The sequence below is a fragment of the Coenobita brevimanus genome, chromosome 103 (genome assembly GCF_032717465.1).
Source record: "Coenobita brevimanus isolate Jiangsu-jjx chromosome 103, ASM3271746v2, whole genome shotgun sequence".
Classification (NCBI taxonomy): Eukaryota; Metazoa; Arthropoda; class Malacostraca; order Decapoda; family Coenobitidae; genus Coenobita; species Coenobita brevimanus.
Window position 1 is genome coordinate 34,304,843 of NC_137056.1, and position 17,703 is coordinate 34,322,545.

The 17,703-nt window shown below is 41.8% G+C and overlaps 1 protein-coding gene across 1 annotated transcript in view; it reads right to left on the minus strand.

The window, feature by feature from the left end:
• hrg (poly(A) polymerase hiiragi) overlaps positions 1–17,703 on the minus strand; it is a 165,204-nt gene that overhangs the window by 78,516 nt on the left and 68,985 nt on the right. Inside the window, exons 8-9 of the mRNA XM_080284885.1 lie at positions 14,211–14,431; positions 6,367–6,638 (exon numbers count right to left, since the gene is read on the minus strand). Coding sequence (XP_080141011.1) covers positions 6,367–6,638; positions 14,211–14,431 — 493 coding nt within the window. The remainder of the gene's footprint in view (positions 1–6,366; positions 6,639–14,210; positions 14,432–17,703) is intronic.

Consider the following 17,703-nt stretch of genomic DNA (forward strand, 5'->3'; position numbering starts at 1 on the left):
TAAATGGTTACCAACCCGTGTTGTAAAATGTTTCCTGGGTCACAAGAAACCACTAGGCTTGTCACTCAGTACATGTACAGGTGCCAACTGAAGTGGAAAGATGAGTAATATAATGTGACAGGGAGGAATGCAGGAAGTAGGAAGAGAGGAGAGCAGACAAAGAAACACAATGATAAGGGTGAAGGATGAAGAAGGCAGTACCACATCAAGTGAGTCAGTGATGGGTGACCCCACATACTGAACATCTACTGTATAAATAAGGGGACCTTATTAAGACTGTTCAGTTAAAAAATGACAATGAAGTGCATCTGACTGTCAAACATCTGGCTTTAAAAAATCCAGAATTATCAAGAATCTGCAAGGACTGAGATCTCAGTCTCCTGCCCATTATTTAATTAAAACCACATGCCAATTTTTGACCTCTAAACAGCTGATGTATGTCAGTGGCAGCTCACGAATCATATGGGTCGTGGACTTCAACATGTCATTGTTTTCTTACTTGTGCTTGGCTTCACACAAACTTCTCTGATTTTCAGTTTTATTATAAGCTACCACTGCAATGGTCACCATGAAATGCAGCTGTGAATATTCAACTGTGCTAAGAATAAAATACAAACTATTTTAACAATTCTGCTAAGGTCATAATCAAATGAAAATCAGATCAACGTGTTTTTGTTCAAACTATATGAGCAAAGCACTGGATTTTTACAGAAAAAATTATATTCTCAAGTAGCAGCATGATAAAAATTTTTGAAATTCTGTAGCTGTAGTTATAGTGGCCATGTGGAGTGTGAGAAGTGTGAATGAGGACAGCAAGAGGGTGGAAGTGGCGAATATGTTCAAGAGTGCGAGATATGCTGTGATGGCATTATGTGAAAAAAAGATGAAAGGGTGTGAAGTGGAGTGGGAGGGTGTGATTTTTTTTTTTTTAACGTCTGACTCTGGGCAAAGGCTTCAGTGCCTATTTCTCGGGGGCAATGACCTATCCCAAGGCCCAGTAGTCCTCCTACACCTCCACATGTCACCACTTGGGTGCTAACACCCACCATCCATACTGAATACATGCTAGGGCTGTCTCACACAGGGTTGGTGTATTGGTATTAACGGGGGTATTTTTATGACATGTTGGCGGGTAATCTGGTAGATCAGGAAAGTCTGCTTTTAGGAAATTCAAATCCTTTAAACTGTTCCCAGCCCCAGCCAGGATTTGATCCTGGGTCCATTAGGAAAGGAGGCCGCCTCTCTTCTGATTCAGCCACCGCCTCCCCCAAATGTGTAAGATAGGGCATGAATGGGCAAGGAAGATGCCAGGAAGCAGTTGCTTTGTTGATGAATTAGGTGCAGCAGAGTGGAATGCGAGATTTCAAATGTGTCAGCTCGAGATGTATGTCAAGTTCATGTTTCAGAAGGTGAGAGTGGCAGTGATTGTAGCATATGCACCATGTGATGACAGAAGTGAGACAGAGAAAGACAGGTTTTGAGATGGGCTGGATGATGCAATAGGAGGAATGCCCAGGAGCTATAAAGTGATCACAATAGGCAATATGAATGGAAGAACAGGCACTGGTCCTCAAGATGACATAATGGGTTGTAATGGAATACCTGGAGAAAATGATAATCGGAAGCAACTGAAGGATATGCGTCAGGAAAGAAGGTTGTGCATTTGTAACTTGTACTTCAAAAAAAAATGCACGTATTTATACATGGTATAGAGGAAACGGGGATCATGTTGAAAGAAGCCTGATTGATTACGTGCTCGTAGAGAGGTCGATAATAGGAATGGCTGCTGATAAGAGGGCTGTGAGAGGACAATGTGGAGGTCTGTCAGATCACATGACTGTGGTATCCAAGATCAAGCTGAGAGGAGTGAGGTGGACCAGGAGAGAGACCAGCAGTCAGAGAGAAAGACTTGAAAGTTGACAGGCTGAGGATCAAAGAAATGGCACAAGAATACAGGACCACAGCAGGGGAGGAGTTGGAATCAGTGAATTAAAATTAAATGGATCTTGACAGCCTGTGGAACACACAATGGGATTGCTTAGTTCGGAATGCTAAAGCGGTGTGTGGTGTGGCAGGAGTAATAACAAAGAAGAAAGGTACAGCACGGTGGGATGAAGAGGATAAGAGAGCAGTGGAGGAAAAGAGGAAGACGTGGGTAGAGTGGTTACAAGACAAGGGTGTAACTGAAATAAGAATTGAATAAACTGACAGCAAAAAGCATGTAAACAGACTAGTGAAGAGGAAATAGGTGGAGGTAAATGATGATCTAGGAAGAAAAATTTAATGTAAATTACTCAGAAAAAAGGAAGTTATTCTGGAAAGAGGTGTGGAAATGTAGAAGTAACAGCGGAAAGAAATGCGAAAGTATGTAGGATGTAAGTGGTAGATTACTACCTCATGGGGATGAAGTAAGGACCAGATGGAAAGACTCTTTTATATGCCTGAAGAATGGGAATAGAGAGAGGAGAGCCACTGTAAACATGACTGGTTTTGGGGGTGTGCAGAGAGGGAATGCAGTGCCAGGAAACATGACATGCACACAGGTCAAGAATGCTGTGAAAAGCTGAAAAATCGGAAAGCAGCTGGGGTTGATGAGGTGTATGCAGAAATGATTAAGTGTGGCAGAGAGAGCAGGATGAAGTGCATGTTGGAGATATAGAAGAAGGCTTGGATGAGTGAAACTGTGCCAGCTGATGGGAAAATGGCTGTGACTGTACCCCTGTACAAAATAAAAGGTGAGTGCAAGAATAATTGTAGCATAAGTTTACTTAGTGTGTAGGGAAGGTATATGGAAAAGTATGAGAGATATCAGAAGTCCTAGTGAATAATGAAAAGGGTGGCTTTAGGAGTGGCAGAGGATGTGTGGATAAAATATCTGCAGTGGGACAGACAGTGGAGAAGGCTTGTGAGAAGGACTATAAGGTGTTTATGGCATTTATGGATTTGGAAAAAGCATACGACAAAGTAGACAGATAAGGACTGTAGAAGGTTTTGCGCATGTATGGTGTAGATGGTAAGCTGCTAGGTGCAATCAGGAGTTTTCATGATGGTAGTGAGGCATGTGTAAGGGTAAAAAGGCATCTATGTGAATGGTTCATGATCAATGTGGGCGTGTGACAAGGTTGTGTGATGTCCCCATGGTTGTTCAATATGTATATAGATGGGGTGATGAGAGAAGTAAAAACACAAGTAATGGAGAGGGATGGCATTTGTAATGAATGGAATATCTCAAATTTGTTGTATGCTGATCATGCAGTGCTACTTGTAAATACCGAACAATAACTTGGTAGACTAGTGCAGAGTTTTGCTGATGTCTGTGAGTGTCGTGCATTGAAAGTAAATGTAGAAAAGAGCAAAGTCATGGTAATTGAGAGAGAAGGTGACTCACAGTGCAATGTTACAGTGAATGATGAGAGCCTGGACTTGGTGAGAGAGTTCAAATACCTGGGTACGGTGATAGAAAAGAGAGGAAAATGTGCAAAAGAAGTGGAAAGTTGAGTGACACAAGAAAGGAAAGTAGCTGGTGCTATGAAACAGACTTGAGTGTTGCAGCTGCGCGAGGCTTACATGAAGGAGTGCTAGTGCCAACTTATTAACATATGGGTATGAAACTATGGTGTGGCATGAAAATGAAAAGGCAAGAGTGAGAGCAGTGGAGATGGGACTGCTGAGGAATGTATGTGGAATACAGAGAGTGGATAGGATATGAAATAATGTGATTCGTGAAAGATGCAGAGTAAGGAAGTCTGTGGATACCAGAATCGAAGAGAGTATACTGAGATGGTATGGTCATGTGGAGAGAATGGATAACAACAGAGTGGTGAAAAAGGTATACCTGAGCGAATTTGAAGGAGGGAGGAGGCGGGGTAGGACAAGGAGAAGGTGGAGGGATATGGTGGATGAGTGTGTGAAGAAGAAAGGTTTGGAAGTCGGCGAGGCTAGGGGATTGACAAGAGATCAAGCTGGCTGGATGAATGCTGTGAGAAGTGCATGATCACTGATCTGGCACCCCTTTTAACGTGACAGCATTAGGATTGACTCTATCGGATATGTTTATCTGAAGCTACAGAATGTGGTGAAAGTCTTTTGGCATATCAGATAGAGCCAGGATTCCAGGGGCTTGAATGATAGTGAATGGAAGTGTGGCCCAATAGACTGGGAAAACTTAGGCTGTCTGGACGTTGCTACTCCTCACCCTGAACTAGGGTGAGAAAGAAGGTCTGGATGATGATGATGATGATGATGTTATCATTTTACAAACTGTATCAGTACAGAGTAAATGCATCCATCCATCCATCATCCAATCCTACATTGCCCCATGTGGAGCGTAGGAGGCTGGGGCTAGGCAGTTGGTCCTGACATTTAAGATGAGAGTGACCAGCCTCACTCATCCCTGACTGGCATTACTTGAGCAATAAACCCCAACCACCCCTTGGATATAAACCTTCACAGGCTCAATCTGATTGGAGTGCAATAATTACCCATTAAACCACCAGGCGCCAAACTTTGGTTATATGGTTACCACCCAGCGTAGTAAATGGTTTCCTGGTGTACAGGAAATCATTTGGCTTGTCACTCAGTGTAAAGTCACCCATAGGCAGAAGGAAGAGGAAAGAATGACAGAAAGAAAGACAGAAGAGGGAGTGTAAAGTCACCCATAGGCAGAAGGAAGAGGAAAGAATGAAGGAAAGACAGAAGAGGATGGAAGGAAAGAAGGATGGAGGAAAGGACAGGGCAGACACCCGAGAGCAGCAATACATTGAGTGAGTGGATGGTGAGCGTCCCCAACTACCACACAAATATAAATATAAAATCAATATAAGTTTTAACAATTAAATTTACAGCCCACACTGCTACTCATTGTGTTGCATGTAATGGTAACTTCCAATCCTCTATTGCACCTGGTCCTGGTGTTGCAGTGCTCTTATATCACATAACTACTGGAACTGACCTACACGTATCTTAGCTTCCCATAGTAAAGTGGCCTGTCATAGAAAAAAAACATAAGGTAACTTATAAACAAGGTACAAGCTGTTGTTGCTTAACTGGTCTGTCTGGCTAAACAAACCCACATACCATAGGTAAGCAACTGCTTCCATGGGACCATCCTACAGGTACAGTACAATATATACACTGCATCAGGATCTGGTGCCTCCTTGAGGAAGACAGCACCTTATCTGGGTCAGACCAGGGATACTTCCCACAGTGAGGTGCAGGGAATATGAAATGGTTTGGCTCCTGGGTGAATGCCACAGCTGCTCCACCTAGGGTGCACAGCGCCACCATGTGCAGGTTCCTCATCAACACAGACAATACAAATATACAGAGGTACCAGGATCTTCTGCATGGTTCTAACATTCACCTGCCTCACACTGCATGATGAAATGTGGAAAAAACAGTGGCTTCTTAAGAGCACACATGGTTTTAACCTATTCCAGTACTTTGAATCTGGGCAGTTACAACTCTCCATACTTCTAATGCATGCAGGGATAACATAACTCCTTGTTTTTAATTTCAAGTAGGCTGCACTTTGTAAGCATGTTTCCATTACACACACACACACACACACACACACACACACAAAATTGGAGAAGCATTTTATACAGTAACATACCAAGTATTAGTTGGAAACACCTACCACCTACTTTTCTGATGTGCTGCTGCCTTCTAGTAATTCTACCCTGAGTGACAAACATACTGGTATCCTGTAACCATGGAAACCATTTACTGCACTGGATGATTACCAGTATAACTTAGATGCCAAGTGGTCTGGTGGGTGAAGGTGATACAACCACACAGAGCCAAATAAGTGTTCACACATGAGGGGTGGTTGGGTTTATTTCTCACATACCACTAGGGACTTAGTGACTGGTCGCGTGTCTTAAATGTTAGGACTAAGTAGCCTAGCCCTGGGCCCCTATGCTCCTGATGGGGTATGAATGAGTGGATGATTGATGGATAGAGGGAGGATATTAATATAGATGATATTGACTTACTTTTTAATTTAGAAAAATGAAGTTAACTAAGAAAAAATTACTTCCTACCATCTACTTGATAAAGATTTACACCTTTCTGGTTGTGAAACTCAGCATTATAAAAAAATAACAATAATAATCTAATCCTGGCCTAAAGCACTTTCCTTTCACAGTAACTTCACATTCACTTGAAAAGAAAGAGAACATATAATAAATCTAGCTCAACAATCATGCCATAGAGAAGGTACTGACTCATCCTCACATATAAACAAATGCGAAATACCCTTTTCTTGTGAATAAACAAATTTATATCCGAATAACTGAGGCAGAATCAAGCCCCGGCCAGTGTCTTGTCTGTACAATAAGCCAACTTTAAACCAGTGAGACTTACCCACTTCCACAAATTTGTTAATGTCATTGGTGAGGTCAATGTTGATGTTTTCAGATTTATTGAAGTCCACCCCAAGGAACCATGATGAATGTGGAGTCTGGGCATATTCTGGGTCAACACAGGTGAAGGTGGCAGGGTTGATGTGCACAGTTTTGATGGCAGCATTATGTTCTAGGCTGGATATCAGATGCCGGATCTTTGACTCAACCAACCCGTACCACTCCAAGTGATCCTCTGCTGTTCGCGCTCCAGCAATAACCACTAGGTAATGTCTAGTGAAGAAAGAAAAAGGGGTACTTACTTCAACATCAACCAAAACTTATTTCTCACAAATATATATAGTGGATATGACCAGAAAGAAGAAAACACAAAAGTAAGATAACTTAGTGGAATGCTATGTGAAAAGTCTCTTACATCCACATAACTTAACATTCTGAGTGGCCAACCTCAGAGGCAATGAAAATGTTGTCAGATACCCTGGGCTATGCCATAGCTAAGACAAGAAAAACTGGTCCATCCATCCATCATCCAATCCTATGTCACTCCACGAGCAGCGTAGGAGTCCGGGGCTAGGCAAGTTGGTCCTGACACTTAAGATGAAAGTGACCAGCCTCACTCATCCGAGTGGCAGTACGTGAGCAGTAAGCCCAAATCACCCCTTGAACATAAACCTGCACCAACTTAATCAGACTGGAGCACCTTAACTACACACTAAACCACTAGGTACCATAATTTGGCTATATGGTTACCATCCAGCATAGTAAATGGTTTCCTGATATGCAGGAAACCATTTGGCTTGTCATTCAGTGTTGAGTCACCCACATGCAGAAGGTAGAGTAAAGAATGAAGCAAAGAACGACAGAAGAGGGAGTGTAAAGTCACCTGTAGGCAAAAGGAAGAGGAAATAATGAAGGAAAGAAAGACAAAAGAGGAAGGAAGGAAGAGTAGGAAAGGGTAGACACCCAATGCTGCGCTACATCGAGTGAGTGGATGCTGAGTGCCCGCACCCACCACAGAGCGCCCGCACCTACCACAGTGTGAGCGCTACTGATATTTAACTGGACTTTATCCTGAGAGAGTGTGTGTAAGAAACGGAACCTAAAGGTGAATGTAGGGAAGAGTAAAGTGATGGTCTTTGAGAGAGGTGAAGTTAGTGAATGTACGGCGAGATTAGATGGTGAGGAATTGGAAAATGTGAGTACGTTTAAGTATTTGGGTAGTGTGATGAGTAAGGATGGAGGTTTGGAGGGTGAAGTGCTTGAAAGGGTACAGCAGGGAAGAAAGGTTGCTGGTTCCTTGAAAGCAGTGATAAGAAACAGGGAAGTGAGCATGGAAGTGAAAAAGTTACTACATGACAGTATTGTGATACCAACTCTAACGTAGGAAAGTGAAGCTTGGACATTGTTGGAAGGACACAAGTCAAGAGTGAGAGCAGTGGAAACGAGTTATTTAAGAGGAGCCTGTGGAGTCACGTGGAGAGACAGGCTGACGAATGAGGATATAAAGGAGCGTTGTGGTGTGGATGTGGATGTGATAGGAAGCGTTATGAGGAACACACTGAGGTGGTTTGGCCATGTGGAGAGGATGGAGGGTGAAAGACTGACGAAGAGAGTGTATGTGAGTGAAGTGGAGGGGGGAAGAGGGAGGGGGAGGCCGAGGATGAGATGGAGGGATGGGGTGGAGAGGTATATGAGAGAGGGGGGTGTGAGTTGGGAGCAGGGCAGTGAAATGGCGGGGGACAGGGCGACTTGGAGGCGATTTGTTTGTGGCCACTCCAAACGGGATTGAGGTGTCTGGCAATAGATAGATAGATAGATAGAAGGTAGATACTGTATAAAATTCTACAGAAACATTCCTGTGGTGGAACTGATGTAACTGTGCCCAGTTACATAGTATGAAATTCCCTCAACTTCCTCCATATCCCCTGAAAATAATGGTGGACTGGACAAGAAAGGAAACTTCAGCCTGCAGTCCATCTGGGGGCAGGTTCACAAAACAATTAAGGCACCAGATCCCCAAGTATCACCTGAAGATACAGAACAGAGGCAGATACAGTCATTCACACAGCCTGAGCACAGACATCTTGGAGTAATATCTGACGTTGCAAATTAGGCATAGGGAGGACATACCTTAACCTACACCACAATAAGGAAACAGTGTGTTTATTGTATATGTGGCCCCTTGGACCAACAACAGCATCTGACTCTCTTCCACTCAAATCAACATAATTAGAGCATTAACAGAACCACAACAATTATTAAAGGGCCTGTGTAGGTTTATATCCATGGGGGGTTGGGGTTTATTGCTCACATAATGTCACTCAGGGATGAGTGAGGCTGGTCACTCTCATCTTAAATGTCAGGACCAACTTGCCTTGCCCCGGGCTCCTATGCTTCTCATGGGGCAACGTAGAATTGGATGATGGATGGATGGACAATATAATTTTTTATGCAGTAGGAAGTTCTAAGAATACTCAATCATTGGTAGCTACAATTAAAGGGATGTGTAATAAATGGAGATAGCAGAGGGAAAGCCATCTTCAGGTCATCCATCCAGACAATGAGGGAAAGGTATTTTGTTCGAAATCACACACAGCTGACCAACACTGACATTAATCCTTATGTCACCATTTGATTCAGGCTGTGTCCTACCACGAGTGAGTACTTGGGAGGCAGGCCTCAGCGCCCACGGCCACACACTGAGAGACCCCCCGGCACCACGCTATTCTTGCGCACTCAGTTGTTCATACACAATTTATCCTCACACCCTTATTTATCTTCCAATAATCTTTTTTTTTTTTTTTTTTTTTTTACCATAATCCTGAATAAATGTACTTGCTTATGGTGGCGTAAAAAAGATCAGCTGAATGTAAATTATGCAATTTTTTTTTTTACTTCATTTTCAGTTTTTTCTCATAGAAATATAATTTTTGTAGCAAATGTTACCAAGAAAAAATAATAGGGAATTTATTTGGCTACATTTTGGTGTATAATGAATTACAGTTGGTCAATTAGGGCCGATTTTACGCAACGCGAAAGGAAATTATCTTACGCTCGAGCAAGGCTAGTAGCAAACTGACTGGGGCAGTGGGGCGACACTCGGTGCGGCACGGGTTGAGCGCGACATTTGAATACACGGGAACACAAGCAGTGCTTTTGTTCTTGCCCAGAAATGGACACAAAATCATTATATTACCAACAAAACAAGGGTCACTTTGTTTGATGCAACTGGCATTGAATGGTAACGGGCGGTTGAAATGTGTGCAGATGCACCCTGTGTCAAATGGTAACGAGTGGGTGAAATATGCTATCTATCTATGTATCTATCTATAGCCCGACGCCCTAATCCTGCAAAGGGTGGCCGCAGACAAAACGCCTCCAAGTCACTCTGTCACCCACCATTTGACTCCCCTCCCCCCAACTCACCCCCCCCTCCCTCATATACCTCTCAACTCCATCCCTCCACCTCATCCTTGGTCTACCCCTCCCTCTCTCTCCCTCCACCTCACCTACATACACCCTCTTAGTCAGTCTTTCATTCTCCATCCTCTCCACATGTCCAAACCACCTCAGTGTATTTCTCCTAATCTTTTCAACCACATCCACATCTACCCCACAACGTTCCTTCACTTCTTCATTCGTCAACCTGTCCCTCCATGTCACTCCACATGTTCCTCTCAAGTAACTCATTTCCACTGCTCTCACTCTTGACTTGTTCCCCTCTTGCAAGGTCCACGCCTCGCTTCCATACGTCAGGGCAGGGATCACAATACCATCATGCAGTGACTTCTTAACTTCCATACTCACCTCCCTATTTCTCATCACTGCTTTCAGTGTGCCAACAACCTTCCTTCCCTGCTGTACCCTTTCACGTACTTCATCCCCCAAAGTTCCATCCTTACTCATCACACTACCCAAGTACTTGAATGCACTCACATTCTCCATATCCTCACCATCCAACCTCACTGCACACTCTGTGACTTCATTCCTCTCAAACACCATAACTTTACTTTTGTTTACATTAACTTTCAGCTTCCTCCTCCTACACACTGTCCCAAATTCATTCACCAAACCTTGCAACTCCCATTCATCTTCACTCAACAATAATGTATCATCAGCAAATATGCACTGCACTCATAAACACCAAAGGGTTAATAAGTTCATCACTTACTGAAGGCAACTCCAGGCACTTTCTCTCCTATAAACATCTGTTGCAGATGCATCTTTATATACTAAACATAGATAAGGAGGAGAGATTCTCTACCTCCTTCCTTCCTCTGCCATAGCATCTATGTAGATTAGGTCAGGTCTGGTTAGGATAGATTAGGTTATCTTCCTCTTTCATGGCATCTACATTAAAATTAGGTTAGGTTAGGCTTTCCCTCTTATGGTAGCTATGATAAAATTACATTAGGTCAGGTTTGTTTAGGTCAAGTGAGGACAGGTCAGGTTATGGCATATATGTTAAAATTAGGTAAGGTCACATCTGGTTAATTTAGGTTATCTCCCTCTGTAAGGTCAATTCTGGTTAGGTTAGGTGATCTCCATCTGTTATGGCATCTACAATAAAATTGGGTATGGTCAGGTCTGGTTAGGTTAGGTGATCTCCCTGTTATGGTTTCTATGATAAAATTAGGTTAGGTCACATCTGGTTGGGTTAGGTTAGACTATTTCCATTATGACATCAACAATAAAATTAGGTTAGGTCAGGATGGTTAGGTTAGGTTTGGCTATTTCTCTCTGTTTTGGCATCAACGATAAAATTCATTTAGGTCAGGTCTGACAGGTTATGAATCTCCCCCTATTTTGGCTACTATATTAAAATAAGGTTGTCAGGTCTGGTTAGGTTAGGTTAGGTTACCTCCCTCTGTTAGGGCATCTACATTAAAATAAGGTTGTCAGATCTGGTTAGGTTATCCCCTCTGTTATGTCATCTACATTAAAATTAGGTTAGGTCATGCCTGGTTAGGTTATCTCCTCTGTTATCACATTTACATTAAAGTTAGTTTGGGTCAGGTCTAGTTAGGTTATCTCTCTCTCTTATGGCATACACATTAAAATTAGGTTGTCAGGTCTGGCTACAATATCTCCTCTTTTATGTCACTTATGTTAAAATTTAGTTAGGTCATGCCTGGTTAGGTTATCTCCTCTGTTACAGCATTTACATTAAAATTAGGTTAGGTTAGGTCTAGTTAGGTTATTTCCTCTCTCATGGCATTAACACTAAAATTAGGTTAGGTTATGTCTGGTTACGTTATCTTCCTCTGTTATGGCATCTACATTAAAACTAGGTTAGGTTAGGTTTGGTCTTCTTTGGTTATCTCCCTCTGCTATGGCATGTACATTAACATTATGTTAGGTCAAGTCTGGTTAGAATATACCCCTCTGGTATGGTATTTACATCAACATTAGGTTAGTTTAAGCCTGGTTAGATTACCTCTTCTTTTATGGCATTTAAATTACAATTTGGTCAGGTCAGGTTTGGTTAGTTTATCTCTCTCTATTATGATGTCCACATTATAATCTGGTTAGGTCGGGTCTGGTTACAGTATCTCCTTCTGTTAAGGCACTTATATTAAAATCAGGATGGATGGCTCATTTGGTCTGGTCTGGTTAGGCTATTTATCTCTGTCATGGCATTTACATTACAATTTGGTTAGGTCAAGTATGGTTAGGTTGAACTAGGATACCTCGCTCTATAATGGCATCTAGATCAAATTTAGGCTGAGCCAGGTTTGATTATACTAGGTTATCTCCCTCTGTTATGACATCTAAGTTAAAATGCCATTAATTAAGTCTGGTTAGGTTTGGTCAGGTTTCAGCCCCTGTTAAGGCATCTACATTAATATTAGATTTGGCTAGGCTATGTACAGTTATATCAGTTTTGGTTAGTTGCTGATGATTCCACAGGACTAGGCCAGTCTAGTGTTAACAGAGTAATAATTAACTCCTTAACCGCGGGCCATCACGGCGTTCGTTACATAAGTACCATACTGCGGGGCGTCACTTCTGTGATTCAGGGATTTTTTAAATCGCTCTGGCTTTCAAGTGCGGTCTTGTATCATCTATCAGTACTGCCAGCATGTTGATGTAGGCAGCGCTGCTAATACTGCTAGTACTCGCATCCAGTGTTATCAATTTAACAATTTTTCTGTGTTTGCCTCGCCTCCCCACCTCCCCTCCCTTACCCCCTCCCCCTGCCTAGCTACAGCCTGGTCTCGCAACACAACTCCTGGCCGTTTTTTTCCATTCGCTTTTTCCATTGACATGTGTCCTATGCCCTATTCTCATACTAAAAAATATATAAATAAAAGGGAAAAAGCTAACTGATATCGCCATTGGCCATGAAGTAACTAATTTATCACCTGGCAACACCCCACATGCACTTGGTCGCTAATTTTCCCTATTCATTACCCATTGAAATACCTATTCTCATACTAAAAAATACATAAAAAAAAGGGGAAAAGGCTAAGTGATACTTCCATTGACCTGGAAGTAGCTAACTTATCGTGTATTGTCTAGATTTCCTGCTATCCCCGGGGGGGAGGGGGCCATGGCGCAGTCCAGCCATCCCCGCGGGTAAGGGGTTAAAGCCAGTTGTGTTGTATGACAAAGCTAACAGAAATTAAGAGTCCTAGAACAGTGAAGGAGACAGCAATGAATTAGCCAAATAAGTATAAAAGCTAAGAGAAATTAGGAGTCCTAGAACAGTGAAGGAAATAATTTAGAGCAATGAATTAGCCAAATAAGTATAAAAACTAAGAGAAATTAAGAGGCATAGAATAGTGAAGGAGATAACTTGGAGCAATGAATTAGTCAAATAAGTATAAAAGCTAAGAAAAATGAAGAGACAAAGAATAGTGAAGGAGATAAACTGGAACAACGAATTGGTCAAATACTGTAAGTATATATTCAGGAGTAACTGGTGGAACTGATGGGACCTATATTCAGCATGGCACCAGAAGTGAATAAACATGTCTGTTGGACGGGGAGGGAGATCTCTTCCTCTGTAACATGGCAGTTTACTAGTTCATCATTGGAAAAGTTGGGGCAGTTATTGGCAGGTTCTGTAGGGCTGGAAATATTTCTTTCCCTCATCATGTTGCCACTGACTTAAATGAGATAACTGTCTGATTCCCTGCATCAGTGAATGGACAAACTTTGTGTTTACATTAGGGAGATAAACAGCTGATGAGGGAAAGTCCCATGATTGGTTGAATCATGACAAATATCTGCTTGTAAAAGCCTGTCACTGGCTGAGCAGAAATCAGATGATGTAGCAGAACTGAGGCAGCCAAACTTTATAAACAGGGTAAGCATCATTAAAAATAGTAGAGAATACCAAACTGAAGTGTGTGTGATGGTGCCACTACAGTAGCAAATTTAAGTTAGCTTAACATGTTTGTGAATCTGGCCCTAGCTTCACATTCGTTGAAACCTCAGATCACAACAACAACAACAATAACAGCACGGTAGATTTAAACCTTTTGCTAAGCAAGGACCTCCCATTAAAAAAAAAAAAAAAAAAAAATCCAATGAAGGATTATTTACAATATTATTAGGACAAGTCAAAATGAATACAGTATATATATATATTCTGAAGGGTTAAATAAAACCCATTAAACCAATCAGGCCAACTGTGATTCAGGTAGGCTACCATGTACGAATCTAGCTACGGTAACAAATTTACTGGATTAGAGAGAGAGAGAGAAACCGCCAGGTCAATCATCATCATCATCATCCGGACCTCCTTTCCTACCCTAGAGCAGGGTCAGGCAAAAAATAAAATAAAATAATAATAATAATTACAAACTAATGTGGAAAAAAAAAATCTCATTTCCTTACTTGTATTTCATGAAGAAATTAGGAGGTTGGAAGAGCTTGTCCCAGGTAGCCTTGCCAAGCATGATGTCCTCAGTAATCTGGAGTCCAGCCTTGAACTCTTCTACCATGACAGCACGAGTGGACTGTGAGGTGTTGAAAGTGGAATTTTGTTGCGGGTATGCCGGTGTGATGATCGGCATCAGGTGAAACCGGTCCTGCACATTCACTCGTGGGTCCCACACCTGATTATGCAAACAACGGTAAGTCATGACAATGCAGGCGCATACAGAATATTAAATGGATGCACACACATGAAAATTTTCAAACTGAAACACAAATTGAGCCTCAGACCATACACAGTCTATCAATACAGAAGGGCTACTGAGTGTAAACTGTCTCAACTAAACCCCCCAAGCGATGTTTGGCTGTCAGATATATACTGTAATAAGCCTGAATACATGAAGACGTCTACAAGAAACCATTACTCTATATCTAAATGCTTTCATTTAACACCTTCAACACAAGAATGATATATACACAGGGAATTTGCTCTTTCTACTGTTAAACAATTTTCTTCAACTTATGAGAGAGTTCAGCACTGAATAAGTTAAATACTGTATAACGCTCATTCACTCCTACAAGAAAAGAAGTCTCTTAAGGGGATTGGACGGTTGTTACTTGTGAAGGTACATTTGTTTCTCTCATATTTGTATGATTTTTTTATATGTTTTGTTACTTTATATGAGCAATAACATCCCAAACTTTGAGTAAATTTGGTTGATTAGTTTTTACAGAAAAAAATATATATATGTGTATTACTTAAAAAAAAAAAAAAAAAAAAAAAAAAAAAAAAAAAAAAAGACCTGACAAATGGGAAACCAGGGGAAGTGTGTTCATCTGATCTCTATGATACTTGGTAGTTTTATGAATAAAACCCTCATTAATAAATTGCCCTAAAAGTTTTTTATATTCTTCACCACTGCTGAACAAAAAAATTCCCAAAATGCCTCTGTATTTATCCCAAATCCTCTTTTTGCCATGTTCTAAAAATCATAACGGTCATGTTTGAAAAAAAAAAAAAAAAAAAAAAAAAAAAAAAAAGCACAAAATGTTCCCCTTTCATTCCTCTTTTTGTAGGTATTTTGCTTTCTGTCTTATGTTAAAAACTAATGGAGTTACATCACTCCAAAGGAAAATAAGTTTAGTTCCGAGATATCACTCATTTTCTGTTGACTTGCAGTCTCTGTACGATTAAAAACAACTTAGGTACTTTTTTTTATTTTGTGAGTTAGGATTAGGGATGGTTATCAAGAGGTAGAGGGTGTTGGAAAAGCAAAGTTAGAGGAAACGATGTAGAAGGTTGAGGGTCGTCAGGTGAGGTGGTGATTGGGGGGGGGCAGGTGAGAGGGGAGGTGTCGATGGTGGAGAAAGAACTGCTGCTTCCAACACATTTTTCTCCCCTCCGAAATGACGTCAAATTCTTCTCTGTCACTTTCTGATGTTGCAGTAGCTTCTTAGACAGTTGCCCCATCTTCAGAATGTGTGCAAAATCGATGAGAAATGGCCAAGATTAGCGCAAACTGAGAACAAGTTGAGACCAAGACTGGCACGTCTCACCTCTCCCAGCGTCATATCATCTCTGGCATTTCCATGCCTCACTGCCACCCTCCACACACTCACACTCCCATTACCAGACATATGACAATTTTTGCAGGGGGGAAAAAAAAAAAAAAAAAAAAAAAAAAAAAAACGGGAAAAATGTGGTCAATATATTGCATAGAAAATGAATATTTCTGCAGGGAAGTGACCTCAAAATTGGAATTACAAAATAATTCTTTTGAAGGGGAAAGAATTGTCAAACGGCTGTCAAATTTTTACAGAGAATGAATGATACTCGGAGCTATTTTATGGGGTAACTTTCGCAAAATACCTTTGTCAGTCGAAAATTGGTCCCTGCTGGCATCCACTCCCCTTAAAAGCTGAGTAAAATGATCCAGAGTTAGAATAAAATGAAAACTACATCATCAAACTGAAGGGATGAATGATCTATCTATCTATCTATTGCCTGATGCCTTAATCCTGTAAGGGGTGGCCACAAACAAATCGCCTCCATGTTGCTCTGTCCCCTGCTGCTCCCAGCTCACACTCCTCTCTCTCATATACTTCTCCACTCCATCCCTCCATCTCATTCTTGGCCTCCCCCTCCCTCTCCCCCCCTTCCACCTCACTCACAGTCTCCTCGTCAGTCTCTCACTCTCCATTCTCTCCACACGGCCAAACCACCTTAATGTGTTTCTCCTTATGCTTCCTATCACATCCACATCCACACCACAACACTCTTTCACTTCTTCATTTGTCAGTCTCTCTCTCCAAGTGACTCTACATGCTCCTCTCAAATAACTCATTTCCACTGCTCTCACTCTTGACTTGTGTCCCTCCAACAAGGTTCAAGCTTCACTTCCATACGTTACAGTTGGTATCACAAAACTGTCATGTAGTAGCTTTTTCACTTCCATGTTCACTTCCTTGTTTCTTATCACTGCTTTCAAGGAACCAGCAACCTTTCTTCCCTGCTGCACCCTTTCAAGCACTTCACCCTCTAAACTTCCATCCTTACTCATCACACTACCCAAGCACTTAAATGCACTCACATTCTCCGTTTCTTCCCCATCCAATGTCACTGTACATTCACTGATTTCACATATCTCAAAGACCATCACTTCACTCTTCCCTACATTCACCTTTAGATTCTGTTTCTTACACACTCTCCCAAACTCATCCACCAAGTCTTGCAGCTCCCCTCTGTCTTCTCTTAACAACACAGTATCATCTGCAAACAACAGTACAGGGAGTTTCCAAACACTGCCCTCTCTCACTAGGGCCACACCAACACCCACTGCCCTACCTTGAATCTCTTTTATAACCCCATCCATATACAGACTGAACAACCATGGAGACATGACACATCCTTGTTTCAATCCAACCTAGAAAAATCCACTCAGTTCACTATCCACACACACTGCAGCCTTAGCACCCTCATACATACTCTTCATGGCCTCCAACAACTTTCTATCTACTCCATATACTCTTAATACTTTCCACAATCCTTGTCTATCCACCCTGTCGTACACTTTCTCCAAATCCATGAAGGCTGCATACAACTTCTTTCCCTTCTCTAGAAACTTTTCCACTAAAGATCTACGAATGAACATCTGATCTACACAACCTCTTCCCTTCCTAAATACTCCCTGTTCTTCTCCAACTAATCCATCCATCATCCAATCCTACATTGCCCCAAGAGGAGCGTAGGAGCCCGGGGCTAGGCAATTGGTCCCGACATTTGAGATCAGAGTGACAAGCCTCACTCATCCCTGAGTAGCATTACATGAGCAATCAACACCAACCATCCCTTGGATATAAACCTTCACCGGCTCAATCCGATTGGAGCGCAATAATTACCCACTAAACCACCAGGCGCCAAAATTTGGTTATATGGTTATCACCCAGTGTAGTA